The sequence below is a fragment of the Pleurodeles waltl genome, chromosome 6, assembly GCF_031143425.1.
Source record: "Pleurodeles waltl isolate 20211129_DDA chromosome 6, aPleWal1.hap1.20221129, whole genome shotgun sequence".
In the NCBI taxonomy this organism is placed as follows: Eukaryota; Metazoa; Chordata; class Amphibia; order Caudata; family Salamandridae; genus Pleurodeles; species Pleurodeles waltl.
In genome coordinates this window covers 823983074-824002490 of record NC_090445.1, presented here as the reverse complement: position 1 = coordinate 824002490, position 19417 = coordinate 823983074, and the positions used below count along the sequence as shown (strand labels likewise).

Below are 19417 nucleotides of genomic sequence, written 5' to 3'. Positions count from 1 at the left end.
GATCCTGCTCCAGCGACGCCTTCCGAAGGGACCAGCGACCTCGACATCCTCTGAGGACTGCCCCTGCTTCGAAAAGACAAGAAACTCCCGAGGACAGCGGACCTGCTCCAAGAAAAGCTGCAACTTTGTTCCAGCAACTTTAAAGAACCCTGCAAGCTCCCCGCAAGAAGCGTGAGACTTGCAACACTGCACCCGGCGACCCCGACTCGGCTGGTGGCGATCCGACACCTCAGGAGGGACCCCAGGACTACTCTGATTCTGTGAGTACCAAAACCTGTCCCCCCTGAGCCCCCACAGCGCCGCCTGCAGAGGGAATCCCGAGGCTTCCCCTGACCGCGACTCTTTGAACCTAAAGTCCCGACGCCTGGGAGAGACCCTGCACCCGCAGCCCCCAGGACCTGAAGGACCGGACTTTCACTGGAGAAGTGACCCCCAGGAGTCCCTCTCCCTTGCCCAAGTGGAGGTTTCCCCGAGGAATCCCCCCCTTGCCTGCCTGCAGCGCTGAAGAGATCCCGAGATCTCTCATAGACTAACATTGCGAACCCGACGCCTGTTCCTACACTGCACCCGGCCGCCCCCGCGCTGCTGAGGGTGAAATTTCTGTGTGGACTTGTGTCCCCCCCGGTGCCCTACAAAACCCCCCTGGTCTGCCCTCCGAAGACGCGGGTACTTACCTGCAAGCAGGCCGGAACCGGGGCACCCCCTTCTCTCCATTCTAGCCTATGTGTTTTGGGCACCACTTTGAACTCTGCACCTGACCGGCCCTGAGCTGCTGGTGTGGTGACTTTGGGGTTGCTCTGAACCCCCAACGGTGGGCTACCTTGGACCAAGAACTGAACCCTGTAAGTGTCTTACTTACCTGGTAAAACTAACAAATACTTACCTCCCCTAGGAACTGTGAAAATTGCACTAAGTGTCCACTTTTAAAACAGCTATTTGTCAATAACTTGAAAAGTATACATGCAATTTTGATGATTTGAAGTTCCTAAAGTACTTACCTGCAATACCTTTCGAATGAGATATTACATGTAGAATTTGAACCTGTGGTTCTGAAAATAAACTAAGAAAAGATATTTTTCTATATAAAAACCTATTGGCTGGATTTGTCTCTGAGTGTGTGTACCTCATTTATTGTCTATGTGTATGTACAACAAATGCTTAACACTACTCCTTGGATAAGCCTACTGCTCGACCACACTACCACAAAATAGAGCATTAGTATTATCTATTTTTACCACTATTTTACCTCTAAGGGGAACCCTTGGACTCTGTGCATGCTATTCCTTACTTTGAAATAGCACATACAGAGCCAACTTCCTACATTGGTGGATCAGCGGTGGGGTACAAGACTTTGCATTTGCTGGACTACTCAGCCAATACCTGATCACACGACAAATTCCAAAATTGTCATTAGAAATTGATTTTTGCAATTTGAAAAGTTTTCTAAATTCTTAAAAGACCTGCTAGGGCCTTGTGTTAGATCCTGTTTAGCATTTCTTTTAGAGTTTAAAAGTTTGTAAAAGTTTGAATTAGATTCTAGAACCAGTTTTAGTTTCTTAAAAAGTATTCCAACTTTTAGAAGCATAATGTCTAGCACAGATGTGAATGTGGTGGAACTCGACACCACACCTTACCTCCATCTACAGATGAGAGAGCTAAGGTCACTCTGTAAACTAAAGAAAATAGCAATGGGCCCCAAACCTACCAAAGTACAGCTCCAGGAGCTTTTGGCAGAGTTTGAAAAGGCCAACCCCTCTGAGGATGGCAACTCAGAGGATGAAGATAGTGACTTGGAGGGAAATTCCCCCCCTCCAGTCCTACTTAGGGAGAGCAGGGCTTCTCAAGCCCTGACTCCACAAATAATAGTCAGAGATGCTGGTTCCCTCACAGGAGGGACCAACAACTCTGAAATCACTGAGGATAACTCCAGTGAAGAGGACATCCAGTTAGCCAGGATGGCCAAAAGATTGGCTTTGGAAAGACAGATCCTAGCCATAGAGAGGGAAAGACAAGAGATGGGCCTAGGACCCATCAATGGTGGCAGCAACATAAATAGGGTCAGAGATTCTCCTGACATGTTGAAAATCCCCAAAGGGATTGTAACTAAATATGAAGATGGTGATGACATCACCAAATGGTTCACAGCTTTTGAGAGGGCTTGTGTAACCAGAAAAGTGAACAGATCTCACTGGGGTGCTCTCCTTTGGGAAATGTTCACAGGAAAGTGTAGGGATAGACTCCTCACACTCTCTGGACAAGATGCAGAATCTTATGACCTCATGAAGGGTACCCTGATTGAGGGCTTTGGATTCTCCACTGAGGAGTACAGGATTAGGTTCAGGGGGGCTCAAAAATCCTCGAGCCAGACCTGGGTTGACTTTGTTGACTACTCAGTGAAAACACTAGATGGTTGGATTCAAGGCAGTGGTGTAAGTAATTATGATGGGCTGTACAATTTATTTGTGAAAGAACACCTGTTAAGTAATTGTTTCAATGATAAACTGCATCAGCATCTGGTAGACCTAGGACCAATTTCTCCCCAAGAATTGGGAAAGAAGGCGGACCATTGGGTCAAGACAAGGGTGTCCAAGACTTCAACAGGGGGTGACCAAAAGAAAGGGGTCACAAAGACTCCCCAGCAGAAGGGTGATGAGACAACCAAAACTAAAAATAGTAAAGAGTCTTCTACAGGCCCCCAAAAACCTGCACAGGAGGGTGGGCCCAGAGCCTCTTCACAAAACAATGGGTACAAGGGTAAAAACTTTGATCCCAAAAAGGCCTGGTGTCATAGCTGTAAACAGCATGGACACCAAACTGGAGACAAGGCCTGTCCCAAGAAAGGTTCCACTCCAAACTCCCATCCAGGTAACACTGGTATGGCTAGTCTCCAAGTGGGATCAACAGTGTGCCCAGAGCAAATCAGGGTCCACACTGAAGCTACTCTAGTTTCTGAGGGTGGGGTGGATTTAGCCACACTAGCTGTCTGGCCGCCTAACATGCAAAAATACAGACAGCAACTCTTAATTAATGGGACTAGAATAGAGGGCCTGAGGGATACAGGTGCCAGTGTCACCATGGTGACAGAGAAACTGGTTTCCCCTGGCCAATACCTGACTGGAAAAACTTACACAGTCACCAACGCTGACAATCAGAGAAAAGTACATCCCATGGCAATGGTTACTTTAGAATGGGGAGGGGTCAATGGCCTGAAACAGGTGGTGGTCTCCTCAAATATCCCAGTGGACTGTCTGCTTGGAAATGACCTGGAGTCCTCAGCATGGGCTGAGGTAGAGCTAAAAACCCATGCAGCAATGCTGGGTATCCCTGAACTGGTGTGTGTGAAAACAAGAGCACAATGCAAGGCACAGGGTGAAAAAGTAGAGCTGGAGTCTGGAAAAATGGTCCAGCCTACCAAGAGAACAGGAAAGTCAGTTGGGAAACCAACTGCAACACAGCAAAAGAAAGGGAACCTCTCTTCTCAGGAAGAAGTTCTGCCCTCTGAGGGAACTGAGCCTTTGGAGCTTGAACCTTATCAGGTTGAGCTCTTAGGCCCAGGGGGACCCTCAAGGGAAGAGCTGTGTAAGGGACAAGAAACCTGTCCCTCTCTTGAAGGCCTTAGGCAGCAAGCTGCTGAAGAGTCCAAAGGCAAGAAAAATGGAACCCATAGGGTCTATTGGGAAGATGGGCTCCTGTACACTGAGGCCAGAGACCCCAAACCTGGTGCCACTAGGAGAGTGGTAGTGCCTCAGCTGTTCAGAGAGTTCATCCTAACATTGGCCCATGACATTCCCCTTGCTGGACATTTGGGACAAACCAAGACGTGGGAGAGGTTAGTCAACCACTTCTACTGGCCCAATATGTCCAACATGGTTAAGGAGTTTTGCCTCTCCTGCCCCACCTGTCAAGCCAGTGGTAAGACAGGTGGGCATCCAAAGGCCCCCCTCATTCCACTTCCAGTGGTGGGGGTGCCCTTTGAAAGAGTGGGTGTGGACATAGTTGGTCCACTGGAACCTCCCACAGCCTCAGGAAATATGTATATCCTGGTAGTAGTGGATCATGCTACCAGGTATCCTGAAGCTATTCCCCTTAGGTCGACTACTGCCCCTGCAGTAGCCAAGGCCCTCATTGGTATCTTTACCAGAGTGGGTTTCCCTACGGAGGTGGTGTCTGACAGAGGTACCAACTTCATGTCAGCATACCTAAAGCACATGTGGAATGAGTGTGGAGTGACTTATAAATTCACTACACCATACCATCCACAAACTAATGGCTTAGTTGAGAGATTCAACAAGACATTAAAAGGCATGATCATGGGGCTCCCAGAAAAACTCAAAAGGAGATGGGATGTCCTCCTGCCATGTCTGCTTTTCGCTTACAGGGAGGTACCACAGAAGGGAGTAGGGTTCTCACCCTTTGAACTTCTGTTTGGTCATCCTGTAAGGGGACCACTTGCCCTTGTTAAAGAAGGCTGGGAGAGACCTCTCCATGAGCCTAAACAGGACATAGTGGACTATGTACTTGGCCTTCGCTCTAGAATGGCAGAGTACATGGAAAAGGCAACCAAAAACCTTGAGGCCAGCCAACAGCTCCAGAAGTTTTGGTATGACCAAAAGGCTGCACTGGTTGAGTTCCAACCAGGGCAGAAAGTCTGGGTTCTGGAGCCTGTGGCTCCCAGGGCACTCCAGGACAAATGGAGTGGCCCTTACCCAGTACTAGAGAGGAAGAGTCAGGTCACCTACTTGGTGGACCTGGGCACGAGCAGGAGCCCCAAAAGGGTGATCCATGTAAACCGCCTTAAGCTCTTCCACGACAGGGCTGATGTCAATCTGTTGATGGTAACAGATGAGGATCAGGAGGCAGAGAGTGAACCTCTCCCTGATCTTCTGTCATCAGACCCAAAAGATGGTACAGTAGATGGAGTGATCTACTCAGACACCCTCTCTGGCCAACAGCAAGCTGATTGTAGGAGAGTCCTACAACAGTTTCCTGAACTCTTCTCCTTAACCCCTGGTCAGACACACCTGTGTACCCATGATGTGGACACAGGAGACAGCATGCCTGTCAAGAACAAAATCTTTAGACAGTCTGACCATGTTAAGGACAGCATCAAGGTGGAAGTCCACAAGATGCTGGAATTGGGAGTCATTGAGCGCTCTGACAGCCCCTGGGCTAGCCCAGTGGTCTTAGTCCCCAAACCTCACACCACAGGTGGAAAGAAAGAGATGAGGTTTTGTGTGGACTACAGAGGGCTCAATTCTGTCACCAAGACAGATGCTCATCCAATTCCAAGGGCTGATGAGCTCATTGATAAATTAGGTGCTGCCAAATTTCTAAGTACCTTTGACTTGACAGCAGGGTACTGGCAAATAAAAATGGCACCTGGAGCAAAAGAAAAGACAGCATTCTCCACACCTGATGGGCATTATCAGTTTACTGTTATGCCCTTTGGTTTAAAGAATGCCCCTGCCACCTTCCAAAGGTTGGTGAATCAAGTCCTTGCTGGCTTGGAGTCCTTTAGCACAGCTTATCTTGATGATATTGCTGTCTTTAGCTCCACCTGGCAGGATCACCTGGTCCACCTGAGGAAGGTTTTGAAGGCTCTGCAATCTGCAGGCCTCTCTATCAAAGCATCCAAATGCCAGATAGGGCAGGGAACTGTGGTTTACTTGGGACACCTTGTAGGTGGAGGCCAAGTTCAGCCACTCCAACCCAAGATCCAGACTATTCTGGACTGGGTAGCTCCAAAAACCCAGACTCAAGTCAGGGCATTCCTTGGCTTGACTGGGTACTACAGGAGGTTTGTGAAGGGATATGGATCCATTGTGACAGCCCTCACTGAGCTCACCTCCAAGAAAATGCCCAAGAAAGTGAACTGGACTGTGGACTGCCAACAGGCCTTTGACACCCTGAAACAGGCAATGTGCTCAGCACCAGTTCTCAAAGCTCCAGATTATTCTAAGCAGTTCATTGTGCAGACTGATGCCTCTGAACATGGGATAGGGGCAGTTTTGTCCCAAACAAATGATGATGGCCTTGACCAGCCTGTTGCTTTCATTAGCAGGAGGTTACTCCCCAGGGAGCAGCGTTGGAGTGCCATTGAGAGGGAGGCCTTTGCTGTGGTTTGGTCCCTGAAGAAGCTGAGACCATACCTCTTTGGGACTCACTTCCTAGTTCAAACCGACCACAGACCTCTCAAATGGCTGATGCAAATGAAAGGTGAAAATCCTAAACTGTTGAGGTGGTCCATCTCCCTACAGGGAATGGACTTTATAGTGGAACACAGACCTGGGACTGCCCATGCCAATGCAGATGGCCTTTCCAGGTTCTTCCACTTAGAAAATGAAGACTCTCTTGGGAAAGGTTAGTCTCATCCTCTTTCGTTTGGGGGGGGGTTGTGTAAGGAAATGCCTCCTTGGCATGGTTGCCCCCTGACTTTTTGCCTTTGCTGATGCTATGTTTACAATTGAAAGTGTGCTGAGGCCTGCTAACCAGGCCCCAGCACCAGTGTTCTTTCCCTAACCTGTACTTTTGTAACCACAATTGGCAGACCCTGGCATCCAGATAAGTCCCTTGTAACTGGTACTTCTAGTACCAAGGGCCCTGATGCCAAGGAAGGTCTCTAAGGGATGCAGCATGTCTTATGCCACCCTGGAGACCTCTCACTCAGCACAGACACACTGCTTGCCAGCTTGTGTGTGCTAGTGAGGACAAAACGAGTAAGTCGACATGGCACTCCCCTCAGGGTGCCATGCCAGCCTCTCACTGCCTATGCAGTATAGGTAAGACACCCCTCTAGCAGGCCTTACAGCCCTAAGGCAGGGTGCACTATACCATAGGTGAGGGTACCAGTGCATGAGCATGGTACCCCTACAGTGTCTAAACAAAACCTTAGACATTGTAAGTGCAGGGTAGCCATAAGAGTATATGGTCTGGGAGTCTGTCAAACACGAACTCCACAGCACCATAATGGCTACACTGAAAACTGGGAAGTTTGGTATCAAACTTCTCAGCACAATAAATGCACACTGATGCCAGTGTACATTTTATTGTAAAATACACCACAGAGGGCACCTTAGAGGTGCCCCCTGAAACTTAACCGACTATCTGTGTAGGCTGACTAGTTCTAGCAGCCTGCCACAAACCGAGACATGTTGCTGGCCCCATGGGGAGAGTGCCTTTGTCACTCTGAGGCCAGTAACAAAGCCTGCACTGGGTGGAGATGCTAACACCTCTCCCAGGCAGGAATTGTCACACCTGGCGGTGAGCCTCAAAGGCTCACCTCCTTTGTGCCAACCCAGCAGGACACTCCAGCTAGTGGAGTTGCCCGCCCCCTCCGGCCAGGCCCCACTTTTGGCGGCAAGGCCGGAGAAAATAATGAGAATAACAAGGAGGAGTCTCTGGCCAGTCAGGGCAGCCCCTAAGGTGTCCTGAGCTGAGGTGACTCTAACTTTTAGAAATCCTCCATCTTGCAGATGGAGGATTCCCCCAATAGGGTTAGGATTGTGACCCCCTCCCCTTGGGAGGAGGCACAAAGAGGGTGTACCCACCCTCAGGGCTAGTAGCCATTGGCTACTAACCCCCCAGACCTAAACACGCCCTTAAATTTAGTATTTAAGGGCTACCCTGAACCCTAGAAAATTAGATTCCTGCAACAAGAAGAAGGACTGCCCAGCTGAAAACCCCTGCAGCGGAAGACCAGAAGACGACAACTGCCTTGGCTCCAGAAACTCACCGGCCTGTCTCCTGCCTTCCAAAGATCCTGCTCCAGCGACGCCTTCCGAAGGGACCAGCGACCTCGACATCCTCTGAGGACTGCCCCTGCTTCGAAAAGACAAGAAACTCCCGAGGACAGCGGACCTGCTCCAAGAAAAGCTGCAACTTTGTTCCAGCAACTTTAAAGAACCCTGCAAGCTCCCCGCAAGAAGCGTGAGACTTGCAACACTGCACCCGGCGACCCCGACTCGGCTGGTGGCGATCCGACACCTCAGGAGGGACCCCAGGACTACTCTGATTCTGTGAGTACCAAAACCTGTCCCCCCTGAGCCCCCACAGCGCCGCCTGCAGAGGGAATCCCGAGGCTTCCCCTGACCGCGACTCTTTGAACCTAAAGTCCCGACGCCTGGGAGAGACCCTGCACCCGCAGCCCCCAGGACCTGAAGGACCGGACTTTCACTGGAGAAGTGACCCCCAGGAGTCCCTCTCCCTTGCCCAAGTGGAGGTTTCCCCGAGGAATCCCCCCCTTGCCTGCCTGCAGCGCTGAAGAGATCCCGAGATCTCTCATAGACTAACATTGCGAACCCGACGCCTGTTCCTACACTGCACCCGGCCGCCCCCGCGCTGCTGAGGGTGAAATTTCTGTGTGGACTTGTGTCCCCCCCGGTGCCCTACAAAACCCCCCTGGTCTGCCCTCCGAAGACGCGGGTACTTACCTGCAAGCAGGCCGGAACCGGGGCACCCCCTTCTCTCCATTCTAGCCTATGTGTTTTGGGCACCACTTTGAACTCTGCACCTGACCGGCCCTGAGCTGCTGGTGTGGTGACTTTGGGGTTGCTCTGAACCCCCAACGGTGGGCTACCTTGGACCAAGAACTGAACCCTGTAAGTGTCTTACTTACCTGGTAAAACTAACAAATACTTACCTCCCCTAGGAACTGTGAAAATTGCACTAAGTGTCCACTTTTAAAACAGCTATTTGTCAATAACTTGAAAAGTATACATGCAATTTTGATGATTTGAAGTTCCTAAAGTACTTACCTGCAATACCTTTCGAATGAGATATTACATGTAGAATTTGAACCTGTGGTTCTGAAAATAAACTAAGAAAAGATATTTTTCTATATAAAAACCTATTGGCTGGATTTGTCTCTGAGTGTGTGTACCTCATTTATTGTCTATGTGTATGTACGACAAATGCTTAACACTACTCCTTGGATAAGCCTACTGCTCGACCACACTACCACAAAATAGAGCATTAGTATTATCTATTTTTACCACTATTTTACCTCTAAGGGGAACCCTTGGACTCTGTGCATGCTATTCCTTACTTTGAAATAGCACATACAGAGCCAACTTCCTACAAACAGTCTCCCAGTGTTCTCGTAAGGTATATATTAATTTCTGGTATAGGAGAAACTGCCCCTGCGGGACTCCACCACTATCCACTAGGTCAGCAAAGGACTGCACCACCCCATCCTGGAATAGACCTCAGATTGTCTCCACCCCACCTTCTTCCAGGTTCCCAGTCCTGTACCCACCAAGCTCTCCTCCCCCAGCTCTAATATTAGTGCGGTCAGTGGCAGAGCCGGAGAGTGTGCACTCGTCTTGTGCATCTCTTCTAGCACGACGTATCTACCCTCATCATCCGACTGTCCGTTTGGCGAGCCACCCTTCGGTTAATCATCTGAGCTATAATCCGATCTGTGCCCTTCTCACCACCAGAAATGCATCTGTCCAGGTAACCATTGCGGGAGCGGTTCCTGTTCCTTCGTCTCCCCGGGCCCTTGTGGAGCCCACTCTCCACTAAGCTTTCTCTCGTCTGCCGCACTGGCTGACCTCCACAGGCCTCCAACCACTCCCATGCCTCCTCGGGAGTCTGTAAGAATGTAGATTTGCCCTCCAGGATCACTTTCAGTCTAGCCGGGAAGAGGAGCGAATACTGGATCCCCTCCGCTTTAAGGGCCCTCTTAACCGCCAGATATGAGGCTCGCCTGATCTGGACTTCGAATGTAAAGTCCGGGAATAGCGTCACTTCCCCATTCGCCACTCCGAAGGGGCCCGCTTCTCTGGCCCTCTGGAGTAGGATATCTCTGTCCCTGTAGTGCAGTAACCTGGCAACCACGACTCAGGGCGATCCACCCGGGGCAAGGGGTCTCGAGAGTACTCAGTGCGCTCGTTCCAGTGTGAAGAACGGGGTCAGTCGGTCCGGCGCCACAACTGTGCGCAACCAATCCTCCAGAAATTCCACCATATTTGTTCCCTTTGTTCCGGCAGACCAACCACCCGCACATTGTTCCTTTGATTTCTCCCTTCCGCGTCCTCCGCTCTCTGCTCCAGCTGCTTCACTCTGTCGTTTAGTTTCATTACCGTGGCTGTTAGGTCTTTTTGTTGCGGTGTTAGGTCCGCCAAGGTAGTCTCCGCCTCTTTAACTCTATCTGTTAATTTTTGGTGGTCTGCCCTCAGGCGTCCTACCTCTACAGCGACTTGGTTGATGTCGTGTTGTAATGTAGTTTTTGTATCCTCAATTGCGCCCAGGATTTTGTCCAAGGTGTCCTGCATTCTAGACTGCGAAAGGTCCTGTAGGTCTCCCTCCTTGTGGTCAGTGGGCGTCGTACGATCCATGGCTTTATTCTTGTGCCAGCTCTTGGATGACATCGGAAATGCGGGGTATTATATCGGTAATGTCAAAGCGGTGGGCGGTCTATTACTGCAGCTTCTCTTCAATCAGGGGCCTATGTTATTAGCGCTCTCCGGTGCGGTGATATTCCAGTCCGCAGGCGCCACGTACATCCCAACACCAGTGCCCAGCTGTCTTTCTGCGCATCCACCAGGAAAGGAAAGTCCACTCCAGGCTAGCCGCTTCCATCCACCAGTGCTAGCCAGGATGCCAGCTCAGCTGTACCTCAACCTTCAGGGGGCGCGCTGTTGTGCTCACCAGATTCTCCCTCCGGTGTTCGGGGCCGTCCGCGTTACCACATTCACCACTACACCCCATGGGGCGACTCTCTCCGCCTCCTGCTGCAGGGACCCGCAGGATCAGAACCGCCTTCCTTCCCTGCCGCCTCGTCCAAGGGGTCCGCGGCGGCCGCAGGCGGGTGCGCACCGTCACTCCAGTCCCCGGCTCCTAAGCCGACCACCAGGCCTCAGCAGTCCGGCACCGGTAGTGCCGCCAGGACTCACCCCTGAGAATCCCAACCCGGACTCCGCCGCACCCCGCTGGTCCTCCACAGCACCAGCCGTGGGTGTTTCACTATCTGCCCCGGGGGCTGGTCGATTTTGTCGGATCTACTGCCGGCCCCTCCGGAGCCAAGAAGTTGCACGCGCGCCATCTTGGCTGCTTGGCCACGCCCCCGTGAGGTCTATTCCTGAGGGGTGCTTTCTTGTTAGATAGGGTGCTTCATCTGAACTGCTTTGCCTTGGTTTCCTCTTACTCCATGAGAGTGATTCAGAAACCACAGAAAATAGTATATCCTTTGTACTAGTTTGGGTATGTAGGGCTTGGGTTGGGTACTCAGACTGTGCAACTCAGCTGTTAGTTTCCTAAAGTTTATGGCGACTATGCCATCCCAGAGTTCTAGATGAGTCCATCGAAATTTAGTGAAACATTGCTAGATGCTTGCTCCCTACTATACAGTGTGCTGGATCAAGTCTTGCTTGATAGCAATAAGGCAATTGGTGTGTGGGTGGAAGCATTGATTTTATCATCTACTAGCAAGCAATTTGCCTTCTTGTTGGCATTAAATTGCCTCAGTATAAATAATATTTCTGCCTTCATCCTCCTGAGAAAAGATCGTTTTTTCTTACCTGCACATAATGAATTCCGAATCCCTTTCCAGCACCACCTTCATGTCGTGCTGGCCTAGTTGGACAAGGTCTCAACCTTTCTGATGAAGACACTTTTTGGGCCAGTCCATTCTTGTTCAGTGAGGCACTTGATAAGGAAAATAATTTTAATTGTTGACATTACATCATCTTCAAGTGGAGAGGAGTTGCAGGTATTTTTTCCCTTTTCAAGTGTTTTTTGCCACAATATAATAGTACTGAGAAAGACTTTTTGTTTTTCTCAAGCGTGGTCTTGAAATTCTCTCTCTCTCCAAGAGGATATTATCTCTGTTGATTCTCCAACTCTCTGTCCATCAAAAATGTAGCAGAGTCTCCATCAGATGGACCCTAAAATAAACCAAGAATGTGGGAGTTATAACCAACTCTTAAACTGTTTTGATGGCATCAAGAGCGATAAGCCATGTAAAAGCATTGTGCTTCAAGGAGCGTTTAACTAGGAAAGACCCACTAGAGGGCATATCGCCGACTCCCCAAGAAGGAAAGCCGCTAGTTCCGAGTAGTACCAATTCTTAATATTTGTGAAGCAGCTGCATGGTCCTCAGTTTTGCGAGGGAACCCTTCAGAGTTTTCATGTCAACAGTTGACTTGATGAGGCTCAGTTTACCCCTTTATGTGAGGCAGTTTGGCAAGGGGTTCTTGATGAGGAATTTGTGTGAAGTTGTATCCTTTGATGAATGCATTAATTACTTTAGTGGTATTTTTTTTAATTCTTACACTTTTCCCACTGATTCCTTGATACCAGCTCCCAACCACCTTTAGCTGAAGCTATGGTATACGGAATAGCGTCATTCTGATTTTGTTATATCCTGATCTGTCTGAGGTGAGGAAAGTTAGGCGAAAGTGCATTCACTTTTACTGATTAGCGCATATATCAGCAAAATGTGTCCCTTCATGTGGAACTGCAGCAGTATGCAACCGCTCCCCCATTTTTTTTATTGAAATAAAAAATGATGCTTCGAAAAGTATTTTGTGCAGTAAGATGAGTAATATGTTATTCTCTTTACTAGCAAATCGTGTATCCACCACGAGAGCAAGGAAGGGTGAGTGTGAACACAGTAAAGACGCAGTAAGGAATCTTTTTAACCGATATACCCATTATAATTTCACTGCCTGAAAAGAAAATTCAATGCGATTTGATGGTATTACTTGCCAAGTTACTTTCACTATAAAGCTGATGATGGCTGAAATATGGGAAGCTTGCAGCTCATGTATTCTAGGTCGCTTTTAATGTTATAATGCAATAAGTGCCAGCCTTTTCCACTTTTCATAATTGTTTGACTTCCATGGAGGTGATCACTGAGACTCAAATATGCCAGCATTGGCTATTGTGCCATATAACCTATTATTGTGCCATGGGATACATAGTGGTAGAACTGGTAGTGGTTACTTAGCATTAGGCAAGTGATCTTTTTTGCTCTGGCCTCCAAAAAAGCGTGACCCTTAGATAACAAATGTTGCCATAATGCCTGTAACCACATTGCCATAGACTATAAAGCTGCCATTAATATGCCATTTTCCATTGCCATTTTCCACGTTGACCACATTGATCCAGCATGAAAAGCTCTCAGCACCATGGCAGCATCAATATTTCCCCCATCCTTTATGTGAATCAGTCAGAATGCTGAGTCCATATTACCCCAAGTAAAAGAGCACTCTTGCCATCCCTGTATCGACATTTCCGTCTTCCGTCTATAAGCCAATTTACAAGGACACCTGAAGTGTTTGGGAAAGTAACCACCTCCGGCAGCACGAACGGTGGGAAGGTTCCAAGTTTGTCAGCCAGATGTGAGCCCCAGTAGATGGCCCCCTCTGAATGTAAAAAAATAATGACTGGTTTATTTCAGATATTCCTAAGTTCAGTTCTATATGTTTCCCTTCTCACAGTGAGTTTGATTTAACTGGTGAAACATATTTACTTTGTAAATAAATATTCATAGGATGTGTTGCAGGAGATGCACAGGCTCTGCATATCCCCGACATCTAATGTTGGGCTTGACATCTGTTAAGTTATTTTCCTTTTAAGAAAGGCTTTTCAGGCTTTAAACGGCTGCCAACAACTGGTCAGCTTAGGGGGAAGGAATTGGTTATGTCTATTTAATACAGGAGTGAACAGATGCTTACCGGTTAAGTAACATTTTCTTTATTTAACATTGTCCTGAATAAGATGCATTTCACAAATATGCCGCAGCTTAGATTAGGAGGAAATCTTTTTATATGATTGAAGTGCTTGCAAGTTGTTCCTTGACTTCTGATTAAGACCGTGTGCAGGAAACCTTCTTTGATATCTTCATATGAGGAAGGAAATATTGTGAAGGACTTCTCTGATATCCAAACAGGAATGCTAATGACTGGTTACATACGGAACATCATGTCCTATGGTGTCTTTGTGGAGTTCCCACATGGTCTCTGTGGATTGGCACCAAAATCTGTAAGTCCGAGCTGTGATTTATTTTTTTGTCTCAATTTGGTTCCAGTCTTCTGCTATACACTGCTTAAAAGTAATCTTTGTTGCATTTCTAATTAAAATAAATACCACACTGTTCATAAGTACCACCAGAGAGACACACCTTGGAAACATGTTCTTGAAACACAAGATTTTAAATATTTGGTCGGTTCATGTGTTTAGCACAGCCCTTTTGCCTTCTGACTACCCTTTTCCCCTGGTTTTGAGTGATGCACATTGTGCCACTGAGTTTTATTTTAGCACCTGACCCAAATAGCGCCAGTTTTTCCTTTGTGGAGTACAGTAATTTGGTTGACTCCTATACACTCTGTGATACCTCAGATACTAGGTCCCATCATAACAGTCTAGTATACATGTCGAGTAATGACAATCTTCTGCTTTGGGAGATTTTGCTTTTCAAGATTCTAGGTGTCAAAAGGTGAGTACATGTCTTAGAAAACATGTGTGCTGCCGAGCCTCCTTCCTCTGAGCGTCAACGACTCAGGGACCCTCTTGCATAGCAGTCTTTTGCACTGACCCTGTGAAAATAGTTTGAATAACTCAGAAAGAGTGAAGCTTTCTGTCCTGCAATTATTTTGTTCTGGTTCTAGACATCCTGCCTCAGTTGTATATCATTTTCAGGTTGCAGGGAAGGAATCCAATCCAAGAGGTGATGCGGACACTTTGGAGAGCACTTTAGAGACTACATCATCAAGTTCTGCCTCCTTCCTATTTGGACCTGGAAATCCTCGGCCTCTGTACCAAGGTGTTCCTTTTTTTTAGGGTGCAGCAGCGCTGATTCAATTCAGTATCAGTCCACTCTTGGGGGGTTTGTAAGGAAGAATAGCCTACATCTTGCTGGAAACCTTTAGCTTTGCCAGCTTAGAAACTCCTGACTCCTTCCTCCACCTTCTGGATAAGCCTAAATCTCGCTTAATCCCCATTGGTGAAACATAGAAGGCAGCAAAGGGGTGAACAAGGGACCTAATCGCAAGAGAAAATATAAGTGGCTTGTCTCCTTCCATACACATGAGATTTTACTCCTCGCCCTTAACCAGAGTTGGTGTGACAAGCACAGATGCCAAATGACATGAAATTGTGAAGAGTGGTCCTCTTAAGTTGACTGTCAGGAGGATTATCTTCTGTAGGTTGCTCCAACACTGGTGCAATACAAGACCAGGGAGTATGTGACACGCCCCTCTTCTCCAGTCATCAGATTCTGAAGGGACCAAAGCTTGCACCAGAGTCTGTGGGCTGTACCATAGCGTTATCATTGGGACAGAGGGTCCATCTCCACAGAATCTCATAGTACCTGGGTTACTCTGTTGCTCTCTTTCGCTCTAGAAAGTGGGGTTCCTTATAACAGAAGGAGCTGACCCACGTTCCTGGATCCTAGCTTGCTATTATGCTGATGAAATTCCTCAGTTCAGGCTAATTCCTGGATGCCTTCCGTGGCAATCGAAAGTCACATTGTTCCCACTTCCTTGGAACTGAATCCTTTGTTTAACCCTTTCAGGGATCTGGTGACCCCAGATTAGTTCCGAACCCTTGATGATGAATCCCTAACTGTATGAACCAAGCTGAAACTAAACTGTGCGACACCCTTTTCCTCGCTTGTTCTGGCAGTATTCTCCCCAGCTCAGCTGTAAATTCAGACACCAACCCTGATATTCTTCTATGGAGCACAAGAATTTGCATCCAACAAATTGTTGCTTCTCAGTTCCAGACACAGATGTCCCTGCAAGCAAATGTATGCTTCTGTGCCCTGGTTGTTTCTTTAGCGCCTTTGCTGAGGCCCTTGTATACTATCAATCTCCAAGTCCTCCAGCAAGCATCCGACACTGGAATAAGCCGCACTTTAAGCCAGCTATTGCAAAGTGTATGAACAACATGTATAGGGCAGGCATAGCAGTTAACTTTTTCTTTTAGAACCCACCAGTTCATTCTCTTGTGTTGATGCCAGCTTCTCAGAAGGGTAAATCGTTGTCATCCCAAATAGTCTAGGAGACTAAGGTGGTCATTATGAACATGGCGGAAACAACCAACGTGTTCATGCTGGCGGTCAAAACACTGACCGCCAGCGACCCCGGAACCCCGCCGGCCAGATAATGAACATTTCTGTGAGCCGGTGCGGCTCACAGAAAGTCTCAGCCGGGACATTGACGGCAGCTCCACATGGAGCCGTCGTCATTGCCGCAGTTGCACCTGTCGTGCAGATCACTGCCCGAAAATCGGGCAGTGACCTGCGCGACGGGGCTCTGCACCGGGGCCCCAGCACTATCCATGCACAGTGCATGGGCAGTGCAGGGGCACCCCCTCTGCCAGCCTTTTTCTGGCAGGATATCCCACCAGGAAAAAGCTGGCGGGAAATGAAAAAGAATCCGCAGGGTAGCGCAGCTACCCTGGCGGATGGTGTTTCAACCCGCCGCCAGTCTGGGTGACAGCTGCCGCTGGCGCCAGTCACCGTATACATTATATGGCGGTTTGGCCCACCAGGCCGTCTGGCAGCTTCAGCCGCCACTGCCGGCATGGCGGGCCAAACTGCCATGATCATAATGAGGGCCTAAATGTCCTGAATATGACATTGTATCAGGTTGATCAGGCAGGCTAGTGGTAAGCTATAAACTACATCCTTATCATGAGTTTTACTGCTAAGCCTTCTTGCTTCCAGGCTGCAGCCAGGGAGAGTGTAGATCTGTGCTCATCATAAGCACAAACGTGACTCATCAGGAACTGCTCGTGTCACAGGAACCCACTAACACTGCAGCAAAGACCGTGAGCGTTGGTTCTTCCTGGAAAGACAGATGTGGCTGAAGTCTCTGAATAAAAATCGTGAGGATCCAGAAGAAAATCGTAGAGACTTATGCCCCTCCTTTTCTGGGTCCTTTGGCAGTTGAAAACAGGCCTGGTCACAGCCAAATTGCTGAGTGCTATTTAATTAATATCGGCCAGACTAAAGCCTTTATCGCCAGTAGGATGAAGGCTTTTCAGCCGGATCCTCCCTTCACTCTGAACCTATGCTTCCTTCCTCTTCTTCGTCTGACTCTGAATCCTAGTCCCAGAAGAGGAGCTTCACAGCAAGCCCAACCCTCGGGCACCAGCAAAGGCTACGAGACTCGAGAAAATTTACAGAGTATTCCTGTATTTTTGGCTCTAATTTTAGGGGGTGGTCTTCATTCTGTAGGAGAAGGAGGTTTTATCTCTTCACACTGTTGGACCCAAACTGATGATTCACTCTCCATGGTATATAACAGCTATGCCTTAAAATCCCTTAGCTTTCCCTGTCCAGGCTTCTCCTCTTTCTCAGTTGTAGCCTCAGGAACATCCCTAGAAGTTTGGAAGGGGGTGTAGGACTGCACTCCTTTCTGGATCTGCTGTCATACACCTCCTTACACTATATTGGCCTGCTGGAGGCTTTGCTCTGCATCATCTCAAGTTTTATCTGTATCTTAAGTAAACTCATTTTGAGAACATCTGACAATATCCCACTACCAAGTGACATATTCACATGGGCACAATTTAACTTGTTTCCATTGTTATGTATAGTCAGAAATTATAATACACATGAGAAAGAATGTTCTTTACATTTTCTCTGCGTACCAGCAAACAGTGGGCAGCATCCTTAGCATTAAGAGCAGAAGGACGCAATTCCACCATAGTCATGGGAGGGAAAGTGTTCTAGCTTCTACTAATTCTGTCCCATCAGATCTACTTTGTAATAGACTAAGGCAATTCACAGCTGCAGGGGAGAAGAACTATCAAGGCCTGATAGCGCACAGAGACTATGTAGGAAGTTGGCTCTGTATGTGCTATTTCAAAGTAAGGAATAGCATGCACAGAGTCCAAGGGTTCCCCTTAGAGGTAAAATAGTGGTAAAAATAGATAATACTAATGCTCTATTTTGTGGTAGTGTGGTCGAGCAGTAGGCTTATCCAAGGAGTAGTGTTAAGCATTTGTTGTACATACACATAGACAATAAATGAGGTACACACACTCAGAGACAAATCCAGCCAATAGGTTTTGTTATAGAAAAATATCTTTTCTTAGTTTATTTTAAGAACCACAGGTTCAAATTTAACATGTAATATCTTGTTTGAAAGGTATTGCAGGTAAGTACTCTAGGAACTTTGAATCATTACTTTAGCATGTATACTTTTCACATAAAACACAATAAGCTGTTTTAAAAGTGGACACAGTGCAATTTTCACAGTTCCTGGGGGAGGTAAGTTTTTGTTAGTTTTACCAGGTAAGTAAGACACTTACAGGGTTCAGTTCTTGGTCCAAGGTAGCCCACCGTTGGGGGTTCAGAGCAACCCCAAAGTTACCACACCAGCAGCTCAGGGCCGGTCAGGTGCAGAGTTCAAAGTGGTGCCCAAAACGCATAGGCTAGAATGGAGAGAAGGGGGTGCCCCGGTTCCGGTCTGCTTGCAGGTAAGTACCCGCGTCTTCGGAGGGCAGACCAGGGGGGTTTTGTAGGGCACCGGGGGGGACACAAGCCCACACAGAAATTTCACCCTCAGCAGCGCGGGGGCGGCCGGGTGCAGTGTAGAAACAAGCGTCGGGTTTGCAATGTTAGTCTATGAGAGATCAACGGATCTCTTCAGCGCTGCAGGCAGGCAAGGGGGGGCTTCCTCGGGGAAACCTCCACTTGGGCAAGGGAGAGGGACTCCTGGGGGTCACTTCTCCAGTGAAAGTCCGGTCCTTCAGGTCCTGGGGGCTGCGGGTGCAGGGTCTTTTCCAGGCGTCGGGACTTAGGTTTCAGAGAGTCGCGGTCAGGGGAAGCCTCGGGATTCCCTCTGCAGGCGGCGCTGTGGGGGCTCAGGGGGGACAGGTTTTGGTACTCACAGTCGTAGAGTAGTCCGGGGGTCCTCCCTGAGGTGTTGGTTCTCCACCAGCCGAGTCGGGGTCGCCGGGTGCAGTGTTGCAAGTCTCACGCTTCTTGCGGGGAGTTGCAGGGGTCTTTAAAGCTGCTCCTTGAAACAAAGTTGCAGTCTTTTTGGAGCAGGTCCGCTGTCCTCGGGAGTTTCTGGTCGTCGTCGAAGCAGGGCAGTCCTCAGAGGATTCAGAGGTCGCTGGTCCCTTTGGAAGGCGTCGCTGGAGCAGAGTTCTTTGGAAGGCAGGAGACAGGCCGGTGAGTTTCTGGAGCCAAGGCAGTTGTTGTCTTCTGGTCTTCCTCTGCAGGGGTTTTCAGCTGGGCAGTCCTTCTTCTTGTTGCCGCAGGAATCTAATTTTCTAGGGTTCAGGGTAGCCCTTAAATACTAAATTTAAGGGCGTGTTTAGGTCTGGGGGGTTAGTAGCCAATGGCTACTAGCCCTGAGGGTGGGTACACCCTCTTTGTGCCTCCTCCCAAGGGGAGGGGGTCACAATCCTAACCCTATTGGGGGAATCCTCCATCTGCAAGATGGAGGATTTCTAA

The 19417-nt window shown here is 48.5% G+C and overlaps 1 protein-coding gene across 1 annotated transcript in view; it reads left to right on the top strand.

Moving 5' to 3' along the window:
* Positions 1-19417, top strand: part of PDCD11 (programmed cell death 11) — a 345954-nt gene that overhangs the window by 232008 nt on the left and 94529 nt on the right. Inside the window, exon 16 of the mRNA XM_069242225.1 lies at positions 13816-13986. Coding sequence (XP_069098326.1) covers positions 13816-13986 — 171 coding nt within the window. The remainder of the gene's footprint in view (positions 1-13815; positions 13987-19417) is intronic.